At 37.6% G+C, this 23,954-nt stretch overlaps 1 protein-coding gene across 1 annotated transcript; it reads right to left on the bottom strand.

Annotated features, from left to right (window-relative positions):
* Window positions 1–12,038: 12,038 nt before the first annotated feature.
* Window positions 12,039–12,983, bottom strand: LOC308352402 (olfactory receptor 9A4-like; the record flags this gene model as incomplete). The annotated part of the gene is made up of 1 exon (XM_080818659.1): window positions 12,039–12,983. One exon carries the CDS (start codon window positions 12,981–12,983, stop codon window positions 12,039–12,041), a length of 945 nt encoding a protein of 314 aa, XP_080674785.1.
* Window positions 12,984–23,954: the final 10,971 nt, after the last annotated feature.

Raw genomic sequence — 23,954 nt, forward strand, 5'->3', positions numbered from 1 at the left:
GTATCTCTGACTACAGTCTTTAGTTTAAAATCTAATTTATCTGATATGAGAATCGCTACCCTGGCCTTCTTTTGAGGCCCATTGGCATGAAAGATGCTTCTCCATCCCTTCACTTTCAGTCTGGGTGTATCCTTAGGTTCAAAATGGGTCTCTTGTAGACAACATATGGATGGGTCCTGTCATTTTATTCAACCTGCAAACCTGTGTCATTTTATGGGCGCATTTAGGCCATTCACATTGAGAGTGATTATTGATAGATACATTTTTATTGACATTGTGTTACCTTTGAAGTCTTTCTTTTTGTTGGTTGTCTCCATATTTCTGTTCAATGATATTCTTAGGATTTTTCCTCTTTTATAGAACCCCCCTTAATATTTCCTGCAGTGTTGGCTTGGTGGTCGCATACTCTTTTAAGCCTTGCCAGTCTTGGAAACTCTTTATCTCTCCATCCATTTTGAATGTCAGTCTTGTTGGATAAAGTATTCTTGGCTGCATGTTCTTCTCATTTAGTGCCCTGAATATATCTTGCCAGCCCTTTCTGGCTTGCCAGGTTTCTGTGGACAGGCCTGATGTTATTCTGATGGGCTTTCCTCTGTATGTAAGAAGCTTCTTTGTCCTAGCTGTTTCAAGAGAGCCTGTCTACAATTATGATTCCTCATTCTTACTATCAGGTGTCTCGAGGACTTTCAAGATTCTATAATCTTGGGGGGAGACCGTTCTGCCTCTAGTTCATGAACGCTGGTTCCATTCGCGAGATTGGGAAAATTTTCATGGAGAATTTGTTCCCCTATATATTCTAGACTTCTTTCTTTCTCCTCCCCTTCGGGGATTCTGATAATTCTGATGTTTTAACGTTTCATGGCATCATTTATTTCCCTAACTCTGTTTTCATGGCTTCTAAGCTGTTTGTTCCAGGCTTCCTCCTGATCCTTTCTCTCTGTCTGTTTGCCTTCCAGATCACTAATTCTATCTTCTGTCTCAGTTACCCTAGCTTTTAGAGAATTTAGATCAGATTGGAAGTCATTGAGAACATTGTGAACATCATCCCTGGTGGCTTTCAGTTCTGCCCTAATCAATTCCATTTTGTCATCCATGGCTTTCTCCAACTTAGCTAGTGCCTGGATAATTGTTAGCCTGAATGCCCTTTCCAACATATTGTCTATGTTAATAGCCATTATCTCTGTTGCAGAAGGCCCAGCGTCTGAAATTTTCTTCTGTTGGGCATTCCTCCTCCTAGTCATTTTGGTGAGAGATGGCTGAACGGATGTAGCTGAATGTATCAACCGTGGTGCAGTCAAGGTGCACCCTGGAACACTTCTGAGCAATCAAGAGCCCCCAGCCAAATGAAAGAAAAAAGAAAGAGAGGAAAAAGTAAAAAAAAAAAAAAAATAGAGAGAGAGACAGGAAAAAAAAAAAAGGAAAGATAAAATAAAAGAGAAGGCCCAGCCCAAATGTGTCCCAAGGTAAGATTTATGAAGTATACAAACAAAAACAGACAAACAAAAAGACTGATAAAAGTAGATGACAAGAGAAAAATATATATATATATATATATAAAAGCGAAACAAAAAAAGAACCTCGTCAAAAAGAACCCCAAGTATAAGATTTATATACTACCAGGACAAACACAAATGCACAGAAACACTGCCCACTGGCAGCTTCTGCCCCCATAGAGATCAAGGTGTGTATAATTCTAATCTCAGGCTGGTTTCATGGGTGATCAGAGTTCTTTGGTAGGTAATCAGCTCGCTTTAGGGTACAGGTTGAAACAGTGCCTCCTCCTAGTTCCCCGCCATCTTGTCTCCCCTCCCATAGGACTTTTGACAAGAAATTGCTCCATAGAGTTGGTCTCATGTTGAGACAAATCTAATGGCTTTTTGTATCTCTCTGTCAGTCAGTTTTTCTCTAGAGAAGGATAGGTTATAAACTTCCTGCATGAGGGGGCTCCTGTCAAGCCAAGGGCAATTCTCTGAAGTAGGAGCAGTTGGCTGCAGGCAACTCTCACAGTAGCTGGGGGACAAGTTCAGTGAGCTGGTAGAGGAGATGCTGAGAAGGGGGTGCCAACACTCCCACTTCCACAACAACTTCCCAAAAGTCACTTAAGAGAAGACATATTTTTTTAATATCTAGTGAGAGACAGATCTCATATACAAATGGAATTGTCTTAAGTAACTAGAAAGAAGATTCCAACAACAAGCAAATTTCAAGGAAGTTATAGATAAATTATTTAATTGCTTGCATGTGTAAGGTTAGAGACAGATTAATCTTTATAAAGTTAGAACAGTTTTTGTTGTCTTCAGCACAGTTGTTAACACCCTATTCTTAAAAGTAAGTTTTTTTTTTAAAGTTTAATCCCACTCCCTTATTTCTAGAAAAGCGGTGAAGAAAACAGACTTAAAACCCGGTCAGTTTTCAAAGAATGGTATCTAGTGTTAAGCATATGGAAAAAAAAAATGTCTGGAAGTCTAGGGAAATAAAGAGCACATTGGTATAAATGGATAATTTTGTGGGAAACCTTGTTTTAAAGCATGCACACTTGAGGCCTTGAGCTTAACAGAAAATAAATTTGGGGGAAAGGGTACTGAAAAAATGTTTCACCAAAGCTAGACTGTCTCAGCATACTGAGGACAATGGCCAGGACATAGGAGATTATCCCTCATACAAATATACCTATGGCTAGAGCAAGGAAAGGTAAACAATGTCAAAAACAGTTGTAATAGTACTGTGAAGATTTTAAAACATTTCACAAATATAAAGTATCAAAGTGATTACTGTATTCTGTTAAACCCAATAATGTACGTATCCAGTCTAGATACTTTAAGATCAAGACACAGCAGCCCAACACTAAAGGAATTTGAAGCATCTGGTTCACTAAAGGCAACAAAATACCCCCAATCCAGCTCAACTTCCTCATCATGTTAACTGAACCCCTCAAACTTACAACTGGACCAAAGAAGAGGGTTGTCTATTTCAGGCATAAATACTATTTACCTCAAACTCAACTGTTCTACATATAGTGTATAGCATTTAATTTAAAAACATATGAGACACATACAGACAGAGGACCCATTTTTTTTTCCAGAGGACCCATTTTTAAGAGAAAAAGTCACATAACTAAACTCAGAGCAGATCCATGTATTGGAACTATCAAGAAGAGATCTTAAAACAACTATGATTAACAGGGGGACTCTGCAGACTGACTGGCTAGGGAAACCAGCACAATTTGTGGGAATTATAATTTAAAAAACCATGTAAAGTCCCTGGAAATTGTACTAAAGGCATATATCAGATGAAGAAATGTTTCTTCAAGAGAATCTGGCCAGAACAACAAGAGTCTGTGGCACTTGAACTATGACCCAACACCTTCTTCCCCCTTCCCAATTCAGTATGATGGAAACATCACTCCAGGCAGGTATAGCCAAGAACAGTGGGCTCCCTTACCCCCAGCTTCAAGTTAAAGGCTATGACATTTTCCCAAAAGAGGCAGCGGTCTGCCTCTTCCTGCCCCACAACTACATGTTGCAGATGCAAATTACTAGGACAGTGCAGAAAATTGGTTTGGGATGACCTGCTTTACTCAGTTTCCGTTCATAGATCAGAGGCTCTACCTCAGGAGCAGCACATTGAGAATATGAGGGCTCCAATCACCTTTCCACAAGCTCACTCATAAGACAGAGTTTCCAAAGCAGGTAAGGCAAGCCAAGAAGTTCAACAACTATTGCTATTGCCCAGCACCCTACAACTAAAGCAGGTGTATCACTTAGAAAGGATTGCACCACTGTCCACAATCCCAGTTACACAGTCATGGCTCAGATATTTTTCCCAGGAGAGAGCCAGCTCTGAAGGTATTTGAAACAGTGTGAGGAAGTTCAAACCTAAGCGTTCTTTCAAAAAAATTAAACGTCTGGGGCGCCTGGGTGGCTCAGTGGGTTAGGCCGCTGCCTTCGGCTCGGGTCATGATCTCGGGGTCCTGGGATCGAGTCCCACATCGGGCTCTCTGCTCAGCAGGGAGCCTGCTTCCCTCTCTCTCTCTCTGCCTGCCTCTCTGTCTACTGTGATCTCTCTCTGTCAGATAAATAAATAAAATCTTTAAAAAAAAAAAAAAAAATTAAACGTCTTAGTGGTGAGCAAAGGAGGAGTCTGGTAACTTCATAAGGGATACAAAGAAAAGTATAGGGAAGTTATTTTAACAGAGAGAAACAGAGAAAGAGACAGCTAAGGAATGTCTTCCTAGGGTCAGAATAAATGTCAAGCTCTGACCTCAAAAATTACCTGTGTAAAGGAATCCTAAGTTAATTGGATCAGACTATGAAGCAATTTATGCCCCAGGACGTTGTCAAAGACAATAGAAGAATTAGGCAGCAATCAGTAGAGCCCTATAACTGGGTGTGATCATGGAAAGAGACAGACAAAGAGAATACTGTTAAAACCACTGTTTCATCAGGGGACTGTGTATATGCTTAAGACTGTGGCCTCTAAGGAGTGACACCAGAGGGTACACATTGCCAGGGAAATGGACTTTATTAAAATAGTCCAGCAGGACACTAAACAAATGTTACCATATAATATCTAAAATGTCTAAAATGTCTAGTTTTCAATGAAAAATTACAAGACATACAAAGAAACAATAAAGTATGACACATACACTACAGGAAAAGCACACAACAGAATCTGCTTATAGAGGGGACAGATATCACATTTAACAGTCATAGACTTCAAAGTAGCCATTATAAATATGAAAGTAGCCATTTAAATATGTTCAAGAACCAAAGGGAAAAATGGTTTAAAAAAAGTAAAGGAAGATATGTTGACAAAATCTCTCCACATACAGGATATCAACAAAGAGATCGAAACTTAAAAAAAAAAAAAATCAAATGGAAAATCAAGAATTGAGAAGTATAAGTGAAATTAAAAACTCAGCAGAAGAGCTCAACGGTATGTTTTTAACTCATAGAAAAAAAATAATGATGAAAAATGAACAAAACCTCAGAGAAATATGGGACTCCATTAAGTTTACTGGTATATATATAATGAGAGCACTAGAAGCATAGAAGAGATACAAAGGATAGTAAAAAAAAATATTTAAAGAAATGATAGTTAAATATTTTCTAAATTTAATACCATTAACATACACATCCAAAAAAGTCAATGAAATCCAAGTAAAATAAATTCAAAGAAATTCACAAACTAAAAGATAGTGATACATTTTTCTAACACAAAGAAAAAAAATTCAAAGCAGCAAGAGAAAAACTTTTCATGTCCAAGAGGACCCAATAAGGTTAACTGCTGACTTCTCATTGAAACATTTAAGACCAGAAGGCAATGGGATGCTATATTCAGGGTGCTGCATGACCACATATATATATGGTCAATAACTATGTTGTACACCTGAAATTAATATAACATTGTGTGTAAACTAAAATAATGAATAAATAAATAAGCAAATAAATGCTTAGTTGGTCAAGAATCTCATATCCACAAAACTATCCTTCAACAACGAAAGTAAAAGGAAGACATTGCCAGATAAACTAAAACAGATTTTATGGCTAGCAGACCCTTCTTACAAGAAACATTGAAGAACGGCTCCTGGATGACTCAGTTGGTTGAATGACTGACTCTTGATTTTGGCTTAGGATGTGATCTCAGGGTCCTGGGATCAAGCCCTGCCTTGGCCTCCACACTCAGTGGGGAGTCTGCTTGAGATTCTGTCTCTCTCTCTCCCCCACTGTCCCTTCCCTCAACATTCTCTAAAATAAATAAAATAAATCTTGAAAGAAAGAAAGATGAAGAAAACTCTTCCAATCAAAAACAAATGATCTCATGCAGTAATTAGAATCCATACATATGCAAAGAAACAGTACTGGTAAAGATAATTCTGTAATGACAAAAGACAGTATAAGTGTATATTTCTTCCCCTGCCTTCTACTAAATGATTTAAAAAGCAACAGTATAAAACAAAAGGACATATTTGTACCATTGAATGTGTAATATAAAGACATGTAAAATATTTGCCAATAACAGCATGAAGGAGATGGGCAGAGGCAGAGCTATTTTGGAGAAAGAAAATGACAACAAGTGGCAACTTGAATCAGAGGAAAAAATGAAGAGTACTAGAAAAGGTAAATAAGGTTAATATAACAAATGATGTAAATATATACTAGTTCTCCATTTTTCTCCCAGGTTCTTTAAAATATATATATATAAAGTAAAACATTTAAAAAATAAAAATATATAAAGTAATAATTACAACAACATATTGCTAAGTTTTCAACTATACAGACACATGTAGTAACAGTAAGAGAAGGAGGAAGGGAAGAGAGCTACATAGGAGTAATATTTCCATAGCTAACTGGCATTGTTAGTATAAATCTGAAGTCAATTCTAAGTTAAGATGAATATGGTGAACCATAGAGCATTACCTTAAAAAAAAAAACACAATTTAAAATTTTTTTAAAGTTTAAAAAGAAAACTGTCAATAAAGATAAAAATAAAAAGCTTTTGCACAGTGAGGAAAACCATAAACAAATTTTAAAGGCAACCTACTGAATGGGAGAAGATAGTTGAAAATGATGTATCTGATAAGGGGCTAATATCTAAAATATATTAAAAAAAATAGCTCAACACCAAAAAATCCAAATAATCTAATTTAAAAATGGACAAAGAACCTGAATAGACATTTTTCCAAAGAAGACATTCAGATGGCCAACAGACACATGAAATAATGCTTCACATCACTAATTATCCAGGAAATGCAAATCAAAACCACAATGAGATATCACCTTATACCTGTCAGCATAACTAAAATAAAAAAAATACAAGAAATAGCAAGTGTTGGCAAGGACATGAAGAAAAAGGGATGCTTGTGCACAATTGGTGAGAATGTAAACTGGTATAACTGCTGTAAAAAACAGTATGGAGTTTCCTCAAAAATTATAAGTAGAAATACAATATAATCCAGTAATTTCACTACTGGGTATTTACCCAAAGAAAATGAAAACACTGGGGGGCCTGGGTGGCTCAGTTGGTTAAGCCTCTGCCTTCAGCTCAGGTCATGATCTCAGGGTCCTGGGATCAAGTCCCTCATCAGGCTCCCTGCTCACTGGGGAGTCTTCTTCTCCCTCTGATCCCCCCCCCACACACACACAACACATGGTCATGCTCTTGCTCACTTGCTCTCTCTCTCTCAAATGAATAAATTTAAAAATGTTAAAAAAAAAAAGAAAATGACAACACTAATTAGAAAAGATATATGCATCCTTATATTTATTGCCTCATTATTTGTAATAGCCAAGATATAGAAGCAACTCAAGAGTCCATCCATAAATGAATGGATAAAGATGTGGTATATATATAATGGAATATTAGTCATAAAAAATGCACTCCTGGGGCACCTGGGTGGCTCAGTGGGTTAAAGCCTCTGCCTTCGGCTCAGGTCATGATCCCAGGGTCCTGGGATCGAGCCCCGCATCGGGCTCTCTGCTCAGCAGGGAGCCTGCTTCCTCCTCTCTCTCTGCCTGCCTCTTCATCTGCTTGTGATCTCTCTCTGTCAAATAAATAAATAAAATCCTAAAAAAAAAAAAAAAAAAATTAAAAAAAAATGCACTCTTGCCATTTGAGACAGCATTGGTGGATCTAGAAACTAATACACTAAGGGAAGTAAGTCAGACACAGAAAGACATATACCATATAATTTTGTGGAGCCTAAAATATAAAACAAATGAACAAACAAAAAAAAAAAGTAAAACAAACCAAAAAAACTCATCACCATAGAACAAATGTGTTTGCCAAAGGAGAGATGTGTGGAGGGAGGGTGAAATAGATAACCAGGATTAAAAAGTACAAACTTTCAGTTATGAAATAAATTAGTCATGGAGATGAAAAGCACAGCATAAGGAATAGTCAATAATATTGTAATAATATTGTATGTTAACTACACTTATTGTGGTAAGCACTAAGTAATGTATAGAATGGTTGAATCAATACACTGTACATCTGAAAGTAATATATCATTGTATGTTAATTATACTTCAATTTAAAAATAAAGCATATTATAATCCAAATACATAAATAAATAAAATGATGTACTAGTAAAGATTCACTGAATGTAAAAATAATATAACTATGATTAATATGTGAAATAATGTAGTGGAAAAGGTGGCCAATGTGTATAAATGATGAGAAATTTCAGCAGAGAAATAAAAACTATAAGAAAGAACCAAATGAAGGTATTATAGATTAAAAAAAAAAAAAAATCACAAGAGGGAAAAAGAATTCCTTTCATAAGCTTATCAGTAGACTCAAAAAAGCTAAAGAAAGAATCAACAGACATGAGAATAGGCCATATCATATATGTAAGGTATATTTCATAAGTGTGCTATCATCTAATTACTTGGGTCATAATATTTTGTATTCCCACCAAAAATGTATGGAAGTTCCTATTCTCAAGCATTTATATCAACACTTAGTATTCTTAGAGTTTTTCTTTCTTCCAATTAGATGGAAGTGATATGGTTGATGACTGAGTAAATTTTGGCAAATTTTGGTTACTTAAACTCCTTAGGCCTTCATTTTCTCATCTATTAAGTGAACATAATACTACTTACCTCACAAGTTATTGCTAGGATTGAATAAAAATATGCAGAAACTACCAGGTACTTAGTATGCAATCAATACTTCATTCTTTCAATATATATGATTCCAGAGTATTCAACACAGTTTCTTATATAGTATATATTCAATACAGAAAAATCAATCAAATGATATAAAAGTTATATTCTGTGTCTCTATTGAAAGAAGTTCCTCATCTTCATGGAACAAAATAACAAGGAAGTTAAGAACAAAATTTGGAATTACACAAACCTGTGTCAAATTGTGTTTCTGTTTATTTTTTGAAAACTCTTTGTCAATATCAATAAAACACTGGAGATATTCCAATTTGGAAAAAAGAAACTAAATATTCTGGTGGCTATGCAATAGAAATAAAAGTTTTAATTACATACCACTCCTTTTTCCTTATCTCCTAGTAGAAACACTAGTATAAAATAAATTTCATATTTTGATTTATATAATATATACCATTATTTATGCATCATTAATGTTGGTTATTAAGGAAATACCTGTATGACCTAAAACAGAAAAAGGGAATGTCTTCTCAGAGATATGTAATAGATACTAACTTGGTAAACATTTTTTTGTCAACAAGGAACTTTTCCAGAAGAGACACTATTAGGACCTTTCCCAGTTGAAAGTAGCATCATCTCTAACTTCGTTTTAGTTTTCACTATGAACATGTAACTAACATCACAAAGCATATGTTATGAGGCCAATGTGTAAGTCAAATAAAACTGTAATACATTCACTTGACATACATCAAAATATACATTGGACTTATTTTGAGTATGGATAACTCCATGTAAACAAGAAGTTCAAATAAATGTCTATAATTAATATTTGTTTTTGCATACCTGAACTGATTTTATATATATATTCGGTTGTGAGGAGTAATAAGGCAAGAGGCTATTGAGGTTTCTTGACTACATAGCAGAGAAGGGGAGGTGTGAGGCATCTCAATACATTTTTTTTTTAAGATTTTATTTATTTATTTGACAGACAGAGATCGCAAGCAGGCTGAGAGGCAGGCAGTGGGGGCGGGGGGTGGGAAGCAGGCTCCCTGCTGAGCAGAGAACCTGATGCAGGGCGTGATCCCAGGACCCTGGGATCATGACCTGAGCCAAAGGCAGAGACTCTAACCCACTGTGCCACCCAGGCGCCCCTGAATTCATTTTTGTGTAGGAGATACCTGCACCTTAAGAAATGAGAGCCTCCAGTGTGAACATGGAGTAGACACCCACGTTGAAAATAAGCTTGGATTACAGAGCAGGAGCACAGTGACAGTTTTCAAGACTAAAGGTCTCTGTTCCCTCAAAATCCATATATTGGAATCCTGACACCCACTGCAGCTGCACTGGGAGATGGGGACCCTTAGGAGGTAAATATATTTGAAAAGAAGTCATTAAGTGGGGCCTGATCACATGAGATTTTGTTCCCTATAAGAAAGGACACCAGATCTCACTTGCTCTCTCACCCCAAACACACAAGGAAACACCAGTTAAGGGCACAGAAAGAAGCTCTCTTCTCAGGAAGAGAGCACTCACCAGACACTGAATTGTCATGAACCTTAATCTTGGACTTCAGAGTCTCTAAAACTATGAGAAATAAATTTCTCTTGTATAAGCCACCAAATGTATAGTGTATTACTATGGCAACCCAAGAAGACTAACACAGATAATAACTTTCCTTTTTCAAAATCAAAGGCCAAGCAGAAGAACATCGTCTTTGGTATAGGAGATGTTTAATGCCCCATCACTAGTTTCTTGACCAGGAAATCTCCTTTTCTTCTCATAGGCAAGGTCATTCAGAGAGGCAGTTTAGAACACCGCATCCCTGAGATGCTGGAGGGGAATGGAAATGCTGCTGGAGGAGAAGGGGAAGAAGAGGAAAGTATTGCCAGTGGGTGGTCAGAGCTTCATTGGAGGGGAAAGGGAAAAAAGGGAAAGGGAAAGAAGGAGAAAGAACAGAAGAGCTCAGGACAAAGGGAGAGAACAAAAAGAAAGAAGATAGTTGGTAGATGAACAAAGGGTTATCAGGACAGGGTGCAAGAGGCGTGGGGAATGACAGGTTGAAAAAACAAAGAAACCATACCTGAGAACAGGGAGGCTCTTTTATGTCCTCCTACTTTGCCTCTATCAGCCCAAAGACAACATACACTGTGCAAAGCCTTGTGTAGATTAGAAAAGGCATCCTCTCTGGAGTACTTAAGGAGAAACATGGTATTTTTCTAGGGAGAGCAGACCACAGGAAATGAGCCTGGGGTGGAGAATCCCTTTGTGTCAGTCTTCAGCACTTTCTCCAGCCAAGGCAGTCCCATCACAACCCACTGGTTGGCTAGCAGAGCTTGGGCTGGGTTTTGTGCCCCTTGCAGTGACATCAACTAGATCATACTTAGTGATCTTCCCGGTCCTCTCCAAATGGAAGGCATCTTCACTTAAGACCTTTTGGCATCCTATGGACTGCCATCACCCACTGCTGGGAGGCTCAATTATCTCCACCCAATTCAGGGCTGCCAGGAGATGTTACCATTTCATCAATACCGTCCCTCAACGTCCTTCCTCTAACCTTGCAAACTACCTACAACTGCATTGCCATGAAACCATGACCTGGAATTCGTAAAGAACTGCCAGTTAGGAGGGTAGCTGCTCACTCCTTTGATGCTCCCCACAGAGAAGATCTATGGCAAGGTACTGAGACACTTGGATTTGGGAGACAAAGAACCAAAGGCATCATGAAGGCTGAAGGCTGGGTCTGGGAGCAGTCTCAAAGACATATTTAAGACACTGATTTAAGCAGCTATACAACACAGGATGCTCTCTCTAGACTGAAGTCATTTAATTCATATTTGTCTCAATCCCCACATACGCCAAAAGAGTTCATATCTTCGCATCACCAAGACTTACTAAAAGAAAAGTATCCCAATCCCCTTATCACCACTCCACATTGGTGCTGTGGCAAAAGGTATATAACATTGTATTTACTTTACAGTAGCAATGGGGCCAAGATAACATGATAATCCAGAAGAGGATTGGTACTCTGATTATTCCAGACTGTCATCCATAACTTCTTAACATCTCCTTCCTCCCTCAGGAAATACATTTTCTGAAACAGATTATAGGCAAACTAACGGAGTTATAGGAGGCTACAAAAATATTACGTGATTCCTTTGTCCACTTCCTCCCACTTCCTAAGGATATGTTCGCATAGTTCAATAGTGGAATCATGAGAAATCATCTGAGGAATGAGATTCTAGTGTGCAGAGAGTTGGTTTCAGTTTTCTCTGCTTTGTATTCTCCTATGGCCTAATTGAGAGTTGTGCATAGTTTTTGATTTTGAAAAGATGGTAATGATAACAGAGGAACTAGGGTTTCCCAGGATAGTGAATAATCCAGTGAAGATGCTTCCACACAAAACTTATGTACAGAGATTTAATCCTTGACCAGTGGACAGCACCGATTCATTTGATCCTGAAGGGCCTCTTTGACTTTGTCATTCCTGAGGGTGAAGATGAAAGGGTTCAGGAAAGGGGTCAACACAGAAATCAACAGGGAAACTATCTTATTGTATTCTGCCGCCTGTGTTTGCTTGGGTTTCACAAACAGGAACAAACAGCTGCCATAGCCTATCACAACAAAGGTAAAATGAGAGGCACAAGTAGAGAAGGCTTTCCTCCGGCCCGAGGCTGTGGGGATCTTGAGGATGGTAGAGATGATGTAGGTGTAGGAGACAATTGTTGGGGCCAGAGAGCCAATGATAATGACAACAGCCATTAAGAAAAGAACAAACTCTGTGAAAAGAGTGTCATCGCAGGACAATTTGAGCAGCTGCCCCCGATCACAGAAAAAATGGTCTAACAGATTCGACTTACAGAAGGTAAACTGGAATGTGGCATAGACAGGCCATATTTCAGAAAGGAACCCAAACATCCATGACACAATGACCACCCAGATGCAGGTGCGGCTGTTCATAATGATGTTGTACCTCAGAGGGTTACAGACAGCCACATAACGGTCCACAGCCATCACTCCCAGTAATGCAAATTCTGTGGTCCCCACAGCAAGGTACAGGAAGAGCTGGGTAACACATGCAGCCAGAGATATTGTCTGCATCCCAGGGAGCAGCAAACCCCAAAGCATCATGGGCACAATAATAGTTGTAACAAAGATCTCCAAGGCAGAGAGATGACCAAGGAAGAAATACATGGGAGACTGCAGGCGTTTATCAACACACACAATCACAATGATGACTGTGTTTCCCATTAATGTCATTAAGTAGAACAAAAAGAATACAGCAAAAAGAAAGTGGTGTAGTTCTTGGGACCCAGGGAATCCTAGAAGGTAGAACTCGGTGGCACTAGACAGATTGCTCATCATTTAGTCCTTGTTTCTGCTCCTTGTAAAACCTAGAGATCAAAGACTGGTAACATGGCTCCACATGGCCCTGCTCTCAAAAGAGAAAGGAGACAGGTTAGGATGACAAACTATTTCCAACAGAAGATCAAGTAACATGACCCTATTGCTCCCACTCTGCACAAGGCCACACCTGAAGGTGGAGACATGTAATCTACCTCAAGACTTCCTGTATTGTATTGATAAGGCAAAGACTTCTTCATCACTATTGGGCATAGGAAAACTTTCCATCTTTTTATACCACGGGATGTGCCTTCTCTCAAATGACAGAGGATAAGTCTATTTAAACTGGCAAGCTTTGAATATGAGTTGATCAGCCTCTCCAGTCCTGTAATGTCCACTTCTTATTGTGGACATGTGGCATGATGATATAATGGTGTTCTCAATGATGTCCAAAACACGGAACATCAAACCCTATGCTGCGTCCTTACTGGTACTGTATAGACCCATCTTGGGGCAGTAGAAAAATAGAATAACATCTAAGACCAACTTCCCCGCTTTCCCCAGATTTTAAACCTCCATTGTACAGAGCATCAGTGATCTATAAATGAGAACTCTAGAGCTTGAGATAATGTCCCAGGACAGAATCATTCTTCCCTAACTCCATGTGCCCTGCAAAGTTTTTCAAGGAAATAAAAGTGGCACCTGGCACTGACAACAATAGATCGGAGGCCAGTAACCCCTTAAGATATCTGAATTTCTACCTCCCATTTTATCCATCCCATTACTCAAATGTCATCTCCTCAAGGGACTCTTGCCAGTTATCCTACCCCAACTAGGAATGATTTGCTCATTTTTGGACTTTAGCATTTCTTAGTAGCACTTATTATTACCTGATATGATATGTGTACTTACTTCATTCCTTCACATAACATGAAGCAAATGCAGCAGTGACTACAACAAACAAAAATGCCTGCCCTGTGGTACTTATATTCAAGGGGAAGGTGGATGTTAGACCATATACAAGATAAGTAACTGAGATTATGGTGTTAGTTCATTAATCATGCTGAAGTAAATGCAAAGCAAGGAAGATGGACAGGAAATTTAATTATGTTTATTAAATTGTTCATCTGTGACACTAGAATAGAAACTCTATGAGAGCAGGGACATGTTTATATAGATGATATTGTTGAGCTATAAAGTAGTGTTGATAAATTGTTGGTACACGATGGATGAATGGATCAGTGGAATTAAATAGTACTAGTTCCTCTTTGAATAGTTGAGCCATACCTTTTGGAGCCTACTCTTCTTGGTTTCCCTTCATGGCTCACATTACAATTTTCCCTTCCTCACTTCCATTACTCCTACAACTTCCTCTAAGTCTCTGTGGGCCTTTTAAGAATGGGAAAACAGGTCAAGGACAGAATTGTTGGGAAGCTCAGTGACCTATATTTCTACAATGTGTGCATAATGAGCACTAAGTGAAAAAACAGAAGAAACTCGACATTCTCAAGCAGCAGTGTCTATTGTTTCTATGGGACAGAGATCTGTTCTCAACTGTGCATGGGGGATTTGAAGAAGAGCCTCATCCATTCTTCAGATTCTAAGCCTCCTTGTTGTAGGAGGCTGCTAAGCCTTGAACTCCCACCCTGGTCTTCTTTGACTTTTTTCTTCCTAGAGGAAAACACTGAGAAGGCACTCACCTCCATAGAGGGGCCTCTCTCTCCACCACTTCTCAGGTTCTCCAGGGCTTGGCTAAGGATAACTACTGTCTAGCTACTGCTGAGCCACACACAGGGGCCTGGACAACTTGTTCAGAAACAGCTTAGGAATAAGTCCATAAGTAACAGTTTTGTGAAGAGCTGAGGGTCTCTTTCTCTCTTTCCCTCCCACTACCCTCCTTCCCAAGGGGACTTAGTCACTGAGGTACCTCTTCTTAATTAGCTCAGGTTCAGAGCATCCCTAAGCAATCAGTCTGGGGAGAACAGAACAAACTTTCAGCTATTCCCATTTTTGACCAATTAAGTGTCGGAACTTTCTAAACTTTTTGCTTAATGAGAAAACATGAAATGTTGCCAATCAGACACTTTCAGCAACAAGACTGTCTTGACAAGACCCTCAAGTCTAGGTTATGAAAAGACATCTCGGGCACTAAGCATACATATATCACCCCTTCTGCCCTGTATCCTAGACTCTTCCCTGATTCTCTTAGCTACTCAGAGGGACAATATCATCCCCCAACCTGCCAGTAGGACACATTACAATTGACCTCTAAAATGTGCACCAATATCCAAAAGGCATGCATATTGGTCTCAGTCAAAGCTTTAACTTCACCAGAAATCCTCTATAAAACCTGTCTCCTCCTTTGCTAATTTTAGAGAGAGACTTCTGATCCTAATGCTGTGTACTCTCCATGAAAAGGGAAGAGGTTCTGCTTCCAAATCCCACTCCATTCTCTGCTATCATCTCGGGTTTCCACCCTTCTGGACATATGTGCATCTGTATGCATTCTAGCAAGACTCCACCAGCCATTTACTTCTATGGTGTGTCCCTGATTGCCAGCTGGCACTTCAAAGTGGGGACAGCATAAGGACAGCTAATGTAGGCAGTTATATTTACAACCTAGAACAACTGACAAATGTAAATTGTAAGTCTGCTTTATGTTAGAGTGAGACAGAAAAAGTGACAGTCGCAAAACATTTATCTGGATTTGGGATTTCATTTGTAATATGCTTGTTAACTCTGAGAATGTCAATAGGTACAAAGGGTATAAAGTGGGAATAATCTTCCCTCCCATTCCTCACATTGTCCAAGCACAACCATATTGCCATACAATATTAGAAAAAAAATTATAAGTATGATCTACATATTCTCTACAGAAAATGCTGTGAAAATTTATTTTAAAACCTTTTCTCTCTCACTTGATAATATATAAAAGATAGTGTCCCATATCAACACATGACATCACTTCTTTTTTTTTTTTTTGGAGTAGCATTCCATTACATGGATACCCCATTCTGGATCACTGTTGTTGTTTTCATTTTACTATGAAAAATGATGCTTTAAATATGCTTAGAGATGTGTAAGTCCATACACATTGACATTCCTTAACTAAATCTCTAGATTTACACTGCTAGGTTAAAAGACAGATATATTGAAGGTATTGGTTTCCATTAACAGCAAATTATACTCCAAAAACTTTGGATTGATTTGCACTACCTCTAACACTGTACGATAAGAGCACTCTTGATTTCCTGATGTACTACAAACCTAAGACTAATTCAGAATTCGTTTTACATTGAAGAGAACCTTAAAAGAGATAAAATTAAGATACCTTAAAAGAGAAATCAAAGGAAAACCTGTTCAAGTGGAAAATGTTTTGAAAGATAAAAATTACCAAAACTGTGCAAGAGCTTTTTATCTTGATGAAGTCCCAATAGTTCTCTTTTGTCCTTGCTTCTCTTGGCCTTTGGCAATGTTTCTAGGAAGAAGTTGCTGCGGCTGAGGTCAAAGAGGCTGCCGCCTGTGTTCTCCTCAAGGATTTTGATGGATTCCTGTCTCACATTGAGGTCTTTCATCCATTCTGACTCTATTGTTGTGTGTGGTGTAAGGAAATGGTCCAGTTTCATTCTTCTGCATGTGTCTATCCAGTTTTCCCAACACTATTTGTTGAAGAGACTGCCTTTTTTCCATTGGACATTCTCTCCTGCTTTGTCAAAGGTTAGCTGACCATAGAGTTGAGGGTCCATTTCTGGGCTCTCTATTCTGTTCCATTGATCTATGTGTCTGTTTTTGTGCTAGTACCGTATGTCTTGATGATATAGCTCTGTAATAGAGCTTGACGTCCTGAATTCTCATGCCTTCAGCTTTGGTTTTCTTTTTCAACATTTCTTTGGCTATTCAGGGTCTTTTCTGGTTCCAAATAAACCTTAGGATTATTTGTTCCAGCTCTGTGAAAACAGTTGATGGTATTTTTATATGGATTGCATTGAATGTAGATTACTCTAGGTGGCAGAGACATTTTAACAATATTTGTTCTTCCAACCCATGAGCATGGAACATTTTTCCACTTCTTTGTGTCTTTGTACATAAATATTTTATTCTTATGAAGTCAAATGTAGTCTTTTAGTGTCCTGAGATTTGTGTTTTCCTTAGAAAAGTCTATGGCCATAATAGAAGGTAACAAAAAAGGAATGAAGAAAAATGAGGAGAGCCACAGAGAAATACGAGAGTCTACTGTGTGCACTAAATACAAGCAATGGGAACACCAGAATAGGAGAGACAAAGGAGAGTAATAAATATTCAAAGAAATGATGATTAAAAACTTTCCAAATTTGATGAAAAACATTAATTTATGCATCCAGGCAAGTTGATGAACTCCAAGTAAAATGAATGCAAAAAGACATGTCACAGTGGCCAGGCTGGGGCAGAGAAGGTGGGTGCCCTTTGGGCAAGCAGACTCGAGGAATGGGGATGCGCCCCCTTGAGTCCCCTCCAGCTTAGTGTTTGAGCTGCATGGCACAAGTTAGGGGGCCTTGGGTGTGACCCCCTTTGGGGAGGCCCTTCCTGCAGACCCTCCTTGCCCAGCCTGGAGTGCTACTTTGGTGATGGGGGTTGTGGGGTAGGGTGGGGTGGCATTGGGACCTCATCCAGGAACTTTGCTTTCCTAGCCTTAGTCCCTTCATTGGGAAAATTGGCCCAAGTGATGTGCCCCTTTAGGAATTTTTGTTAAAATAGGCTAGGTGGTACTGGACCTTCTCATTTGCAACAATGTACTTGCTAGTTAAACAGCTATGGCAGGCAGGAAGACAGTACACTTCAACCAAAGTAAAATAATTATGAATTCTTGTTGAAATATTTATGGATGAAATAAGAGGATGCCCAGGATGTGTTTCAAAATAAGCCTTCCATCCACCCAGGATGGAAGAAGAGAGGAAGCAAGATTGCTATGAGTTTTTTGTAGTTGGCTAATGTGCTGTTTTGTCTATTTTGTATATATTTGTAATTTAGCATTAAAATTTAAATGAAAAGAAAATTAATGCAAAGAGATCCACACACAAATATATAATAGTAAAATTGCTGGAAAACAAGAAAAAGATCTTCCAAGCAACCAGAAAAAAAATGACTTCTCACATACAAGAGGACCCAATTAAGATTCACAGGTGACTTCTCATGGAAACAGGTAAGACAAGAAAGCAATGGGATGACATATTTAAGTGATGAAAGAATAAGACATGGTCAATCAAAAATCTTCTATCCAACCAAATTATCTTTCAAAAATGAAAGCAAAAGAAAGACTCCCAGAAAAACTCAGAGAATTTGTTGCTAAAAGAATCTTCTTACAAGAAATACCAAAGAAATTTCTTCTTACTAAAAGTAAATGATCCCAGGAAGTAATTAGGATCCACACATACACACACACACACACACACACTCACACAAAGAAACAGCACTGAATAAAGTAATTCTGTAATTATAAAGAATGCTATAAGTGCATAATTCCCTCTCTTCTATTAATTAATTTTGAAATCACTGTATAAAACAATAAGTGTATAATCATATTGTTGAGTGGATAACGTAGAGAAATGTACTATATTTTTCAATGATAGCATAAAGATGATGGGTAGGAGCAAAGCTGTTTTGGAGAAAGGAAGTGACATCAGTTGCCAATTAAAATGTGAGAAACAATTGAATAGAATGAGAAAAGATAAATAAGGTTAATTTAATAAATGCTATGAATATATACTTGTTCTCCTTTCTTCCCTCATTTTCTTTAAAAGACACATGAAGTAATAATTGTAACATTATATTGTTAAGTTTATAACTATAGAAACATAATATGTACAATAATAGCACAAAAGGGAGGAAGTGAAGAGTTGCACTGTTAGTATAAACCTAACGTCATTTCCAGGTAAAGTTGGATGTGGCAAGTCCTAGAACATGTACTAAAAAAATAGTTTAAAAAAACGAAAGAACCAAAATATTTAAAATGTTACTAGAAAATATTAACTTAATGCAAAAATAATATAACTATGTGAAATTCAGTAAAAAAGGTGCATAGCATTTATACACAAGGCCAAAACTTTAGCCGAAAGATAAAAACTATAAAAGAGAATTAAATGAAAGCACAAATTTTTTTTTTTTTTTTTTTTTTAGTTATTTATTGGACAGACAGATCACAAGTAGGCAGAGAGACAGGCAGAGAGAGAGAGAGGAGGAAACAGGCTCCCTGCTGAGCAGAGAGCCCTATGTGGGGCTCGATCCCAGAACCCTGGGATCATGACCCGAGCCGAAGGCAGAGGCTTTAACCCACTGAGCCACCCAGGTGCCCCGAAAGCACAAATTTTTTAAAAATTGCATGAATGATAGGGAATTCATTTCATAAGCTCATCAGTAGACTTAATACAGATGAAGAAAGAATCGACAGACTTGAGAATAGACCCTATTGTGTGTGTGTGTGTGTGTGTATACATATGTTTATATACATATATGCATATATGTCACTAAGTTTTTACTAGTTACTAGGACCATAATATTTTATGTTCTCATCATAAATGAATAAAAGCTTTTATTCTCCAACATTCACATAAAGACTTAATATTCCTAGAGTTTTACTTTTTTCTAATCTAATGGAAGTGATGTAATTGATGGCTAAGTAAACTTTGGCAAGTTGCTTAATGTCTTTTATAGCTTCTATATTCTCATCTGTTAAATGAACATAGTACTACTTACCTCAGAGGTTATTGCCCATATTGAATAAAATATACAGAAATTATAAATTTGCAATCAATACTCTTTCCTTCCATTTATATGACACCAAAACATTCAGCAACATTTCTTATGCAGTATATACTTAACATGTAAGTATCAATCAAAAGGTATAAAAGTCATAGTTAGCATGTTTACTGAAAAAAGTTCCTAATAGCCTTGGAACAAAATAACAAAGAAGTGAAGAGCAAAATTTGGAACCACATGAACATGTGTCAAATTGCATTTCTGTTCAGTTTTGAAAATTATTATCAACTAAAAAAAACAAAAGAGGTATTTGATTAGGAATGAAAAAAACAAATATTTGTGGTGACTATGCAAAAGAAATACAAGTTTTAATTACATACCACCGCCTTCTTTTTCCTTATCTTCTAATAAGGAACATTAGTTCATATTAGAAAATTTCATATTTTAATTTGTATCATACACACCAATACTTATGCAACATTTAGTAGGATTATAAAGAAATACCTGTAAGAAATTAAACAGAAAAACTGAATGTCATCTCAGATACACATAACAGATACTATATGGGATCAGCATTTACTTTTACCAAGGAACATTTCCAGAACAAGAGAATACTAAAAACATTCCCAGTAAAAGTACTATTCCCTCTAGTTTTTTGTTGTTTTGTTTTAATATGAGCATAGCACTAAGAATACAAAGTATATGTTAAGAGGCAAACATTCAAATTAAGTAAAAATTTGCAACATACCTTACCTGAGATACCTCAAATTATACATTAGACTTACTTTGAGTATCCTAATTACATGTGAATTAGGAGTTCAAATAAAGCTCTATAACCAGCATTTAGCTTTCTTTTTGTATACATTTTTTAGTTTTTATTTAAATTCCAGGTAGTTAACGTACAGTATTATATTAGTTTCAGGTGTACAATATGATGATTCAACACTTCCATACAACACCACTTCCATACAACATAAAACATGATGTGGTGATCATCTCAAGGGCACTCCTTAATCCCCATCACCTATTTAACCCACCCCCCACCCACCTCCCCTGTGGTAACCATCAGTTTGTTCTTTACAGTTAAAAGTCTGTGTCTTGGTTTGCTTCTCTCTCTCCTTTTTTCCCCTTTACTTGTTTGTTTTGATTCTTAAATTCCACATACGAGTGAAATCACATGGTATTTGCCTTTCTCGGACTGACTTATTTCGTTTAGCAGAATACTGTCTAGCTCCATCCATGTCGTAGCAAATGGCAAGATTTCATTCTTTTTTGTGGCTGAAAAATTCTCTGTATCATTGAACATCAGAGAAACACAAATCAAAACTACAACGAGATACCCCCTCACACCTGTCAGAATGGCTAAAATCGACAGCATGAGAAACAACAGGTATTAGCAAAGATGTGGACAAAGGGGAACCCTCTTGCACTGTTGGTGGGAATGCAAACCGCTCTAGCCACTCTGGAAAACAGTATGGAGGTTCCTCAAAAACTTGAAAATAGAACTACCCTACAACCCAGCAACTGCATTACTAAGAATGCATCCAAAGAATACAAAAATACAAAATACAAAATACAAAAATACTAATTCAAAGGACTACATGCACCCTGATGCTTATAGCAGCATTATCTACCATAGTCAAAATATGGAAAGAGCCCAAGTGTTCATTGACTGATGAAGGCATAAAGAAGATATGGTGAATTTTATATATATATAAATATATAATATATAATATATATATACGCACACACACACACACATACACACACACACGTATATGCATATGTATGTATGTATATATACATATATGTATATATATTATATTTATATATGTATACGTATATATACGTATACATGTATACATATTATACATATATACGTATATATGTATATATACATATATACACATAATATATATGTATTTATATATGTATATATACATAATATATATTATATTACACACATACATATTATATATACATATTATATATGTATGTATATAATATGTATTATATGTACATACATATTATATACATACATAATATATATTATATATATTATATATTACATACATACATATTATATACATACATAAATACTAGTAACAGTCCATTATATAGATACACACACACATATATACATATATACATACATATACATATATATACACATATATATACATATATGTGTATACATATATGTGTGTGTATATATATACACAGATCATATCAATACAGATATCTAAACATAAATACTAGTTACAGTCCATTATATATATATACATATATATACATGTATATATACATACACATACACATATATATACACATACACATATATATACATATATATATATAATGAACTGTTACTAGTATTCATGTTTAGATATCTGTATTGATTTTCCATGTACTTAGCTGTGAAGAGTAGAGATGAAAATAAATAGAGCAAAAGGGATTGAGATTTTGTAGTGTATATAGTAGTAAGGAGATAGTATGAGGCATCTCAATTCATTTTGGAGTAAGAGACACCTGCATGCTCTTAAATTAAAGCCTTAATGGACAGACATATCTGTCTCCTATCTCCCAGGGTGAACATGATATAGGCATTCTGGTTGAGAATTATGGACTAAAGGTTTGTGTCCCCTCAAAACCCATACGTAGAGGGAAATTGGAAGGGGAGGTGAACCTGAGAGACTATGGACTCTGAAAAACAACCTGAGGGTTTTGAAGGGGTGGGGGGTGGGAGGTTGGGGGGACCAGGTGGTGGGTATTAGGGAGGGCACAGATTGCATGGAGCACTGGGTGTGGTGAAAAAACAATGAATACTGTTACGCTGAAAATAAATAAAAAATTAAAAAAAAAAAAAAACATACATAGAAACCCTGACACCCACTGCAGATGATTTGGGTGATGGAGACTATTGGGAACTTATTAAGTTGAAATGAGGTCATTACTTAGGGCCCTCATCACATAACAAGTGTCCTTCTGAGAAAAGTCACCAGACTGTGCTACCTCTCTTTCCCAAATACCCACCAATGAAAGGCCAGTTGAGGACATGGACACAAGGTCGCTATCTACAAGCCAGAGAGTTGTCACCAAAAATTAAATTAGCCTGAACCTTGAACATAGACTTTTCTGTCTCCAGAACTATGAGAAATAAATTTCTCTTGTGTAAGCCACCAAATGTATAGTGTATTATTATGGCAACCCCAAAAGACTAACACAGATAGTAACTTTCCTTCTCTCAAAATCAAAGACCAAGCAGAAGAAAATTGTCTTTGGTATAAGAGATGTTTAATGCCCCATCAATAGTTTCTTGACCAGGAAATCTCCTTTTCTTCTCATAGGCAAGGTCATTCAGAGAGGCAGTTTAGAACACTGCATCCCTGAGATGCAGGAGGGGAATGGAAATGCTGCTGGAGGAGAAGGGGAAGAAGAGGAAAGCATTACCAGTGGGTGGAGCTTGATTTGAGGGGAAAGGGAAAGAAGGAGAAAGAACAGAAGAGCTCAGGACAAAGGGAGAGAACAAAAAGAAAGAAGATAGTTGGTAGATGAACAAAGGGTGATCAGGGCAGGGTGCAAGAGGCGTGGGGAATGACAGGTTGAAAAAACAAAGAAACCATACCTGAGGACAGGGAGGCTCTTTTATGTCCTCCTACTTTGCCTCTACCAGCCCAGAGACAACATACACTGTGCAAAGCCTTGTGTAGATTAGAAAAGGCATCCTCTCTGGAGTACTTAAGGAGAAACATGGTATTTTTCTAGGGAGAGCAGACCACAGGAAATGAGCCTGGGGTGGAGAATCCCTTTGTGTCAGTCTTCAGCACTTTCTCCAGCCAAGGCAGTCCCATCACAACCCACTGGTTGGCTAGCAGAGCTTGGGCTGGGTTTTGTGCCCCTTGCAGTGACATCAACTAGATCATACTTAGTGATCTTCCCGGTCCTCTCCAAATGGAAGGCATCTTCACTTAAGACCTTTTGGCATCCTATGGACTGCCATCACCCACTGCTGGGAGGCTCAATTATCTCCACCCAATTCAGGGCTGCCAGGAGATGTTACCATTTCATCAACACCGTCCCTCAACGTCCTTCCTCTAACCTTGCAAACTACCTACAACTGCATTGCCATGAAACCATGACCTGGAATTCGTAAAGAACTGCCAGTTAGGAGGGTAGCTGCTCACTCCTTTGATGCTCCCCACAGAGAAGATCTATGGCAAGGTACTGAGACACTTGGATTTGGGAGACAAAGAACCAAAG

Source organism: Martes martes (genome assembly GCF_963455335.1).
Source record: "Martes martes genome assembly, chromosome: 11".
Classification (NCBI taxonomy): Eukaryota; Metazoa; Chordata; class Mammalia; order Carnivora; family Mustelidae; genus Martes; species Martes martes.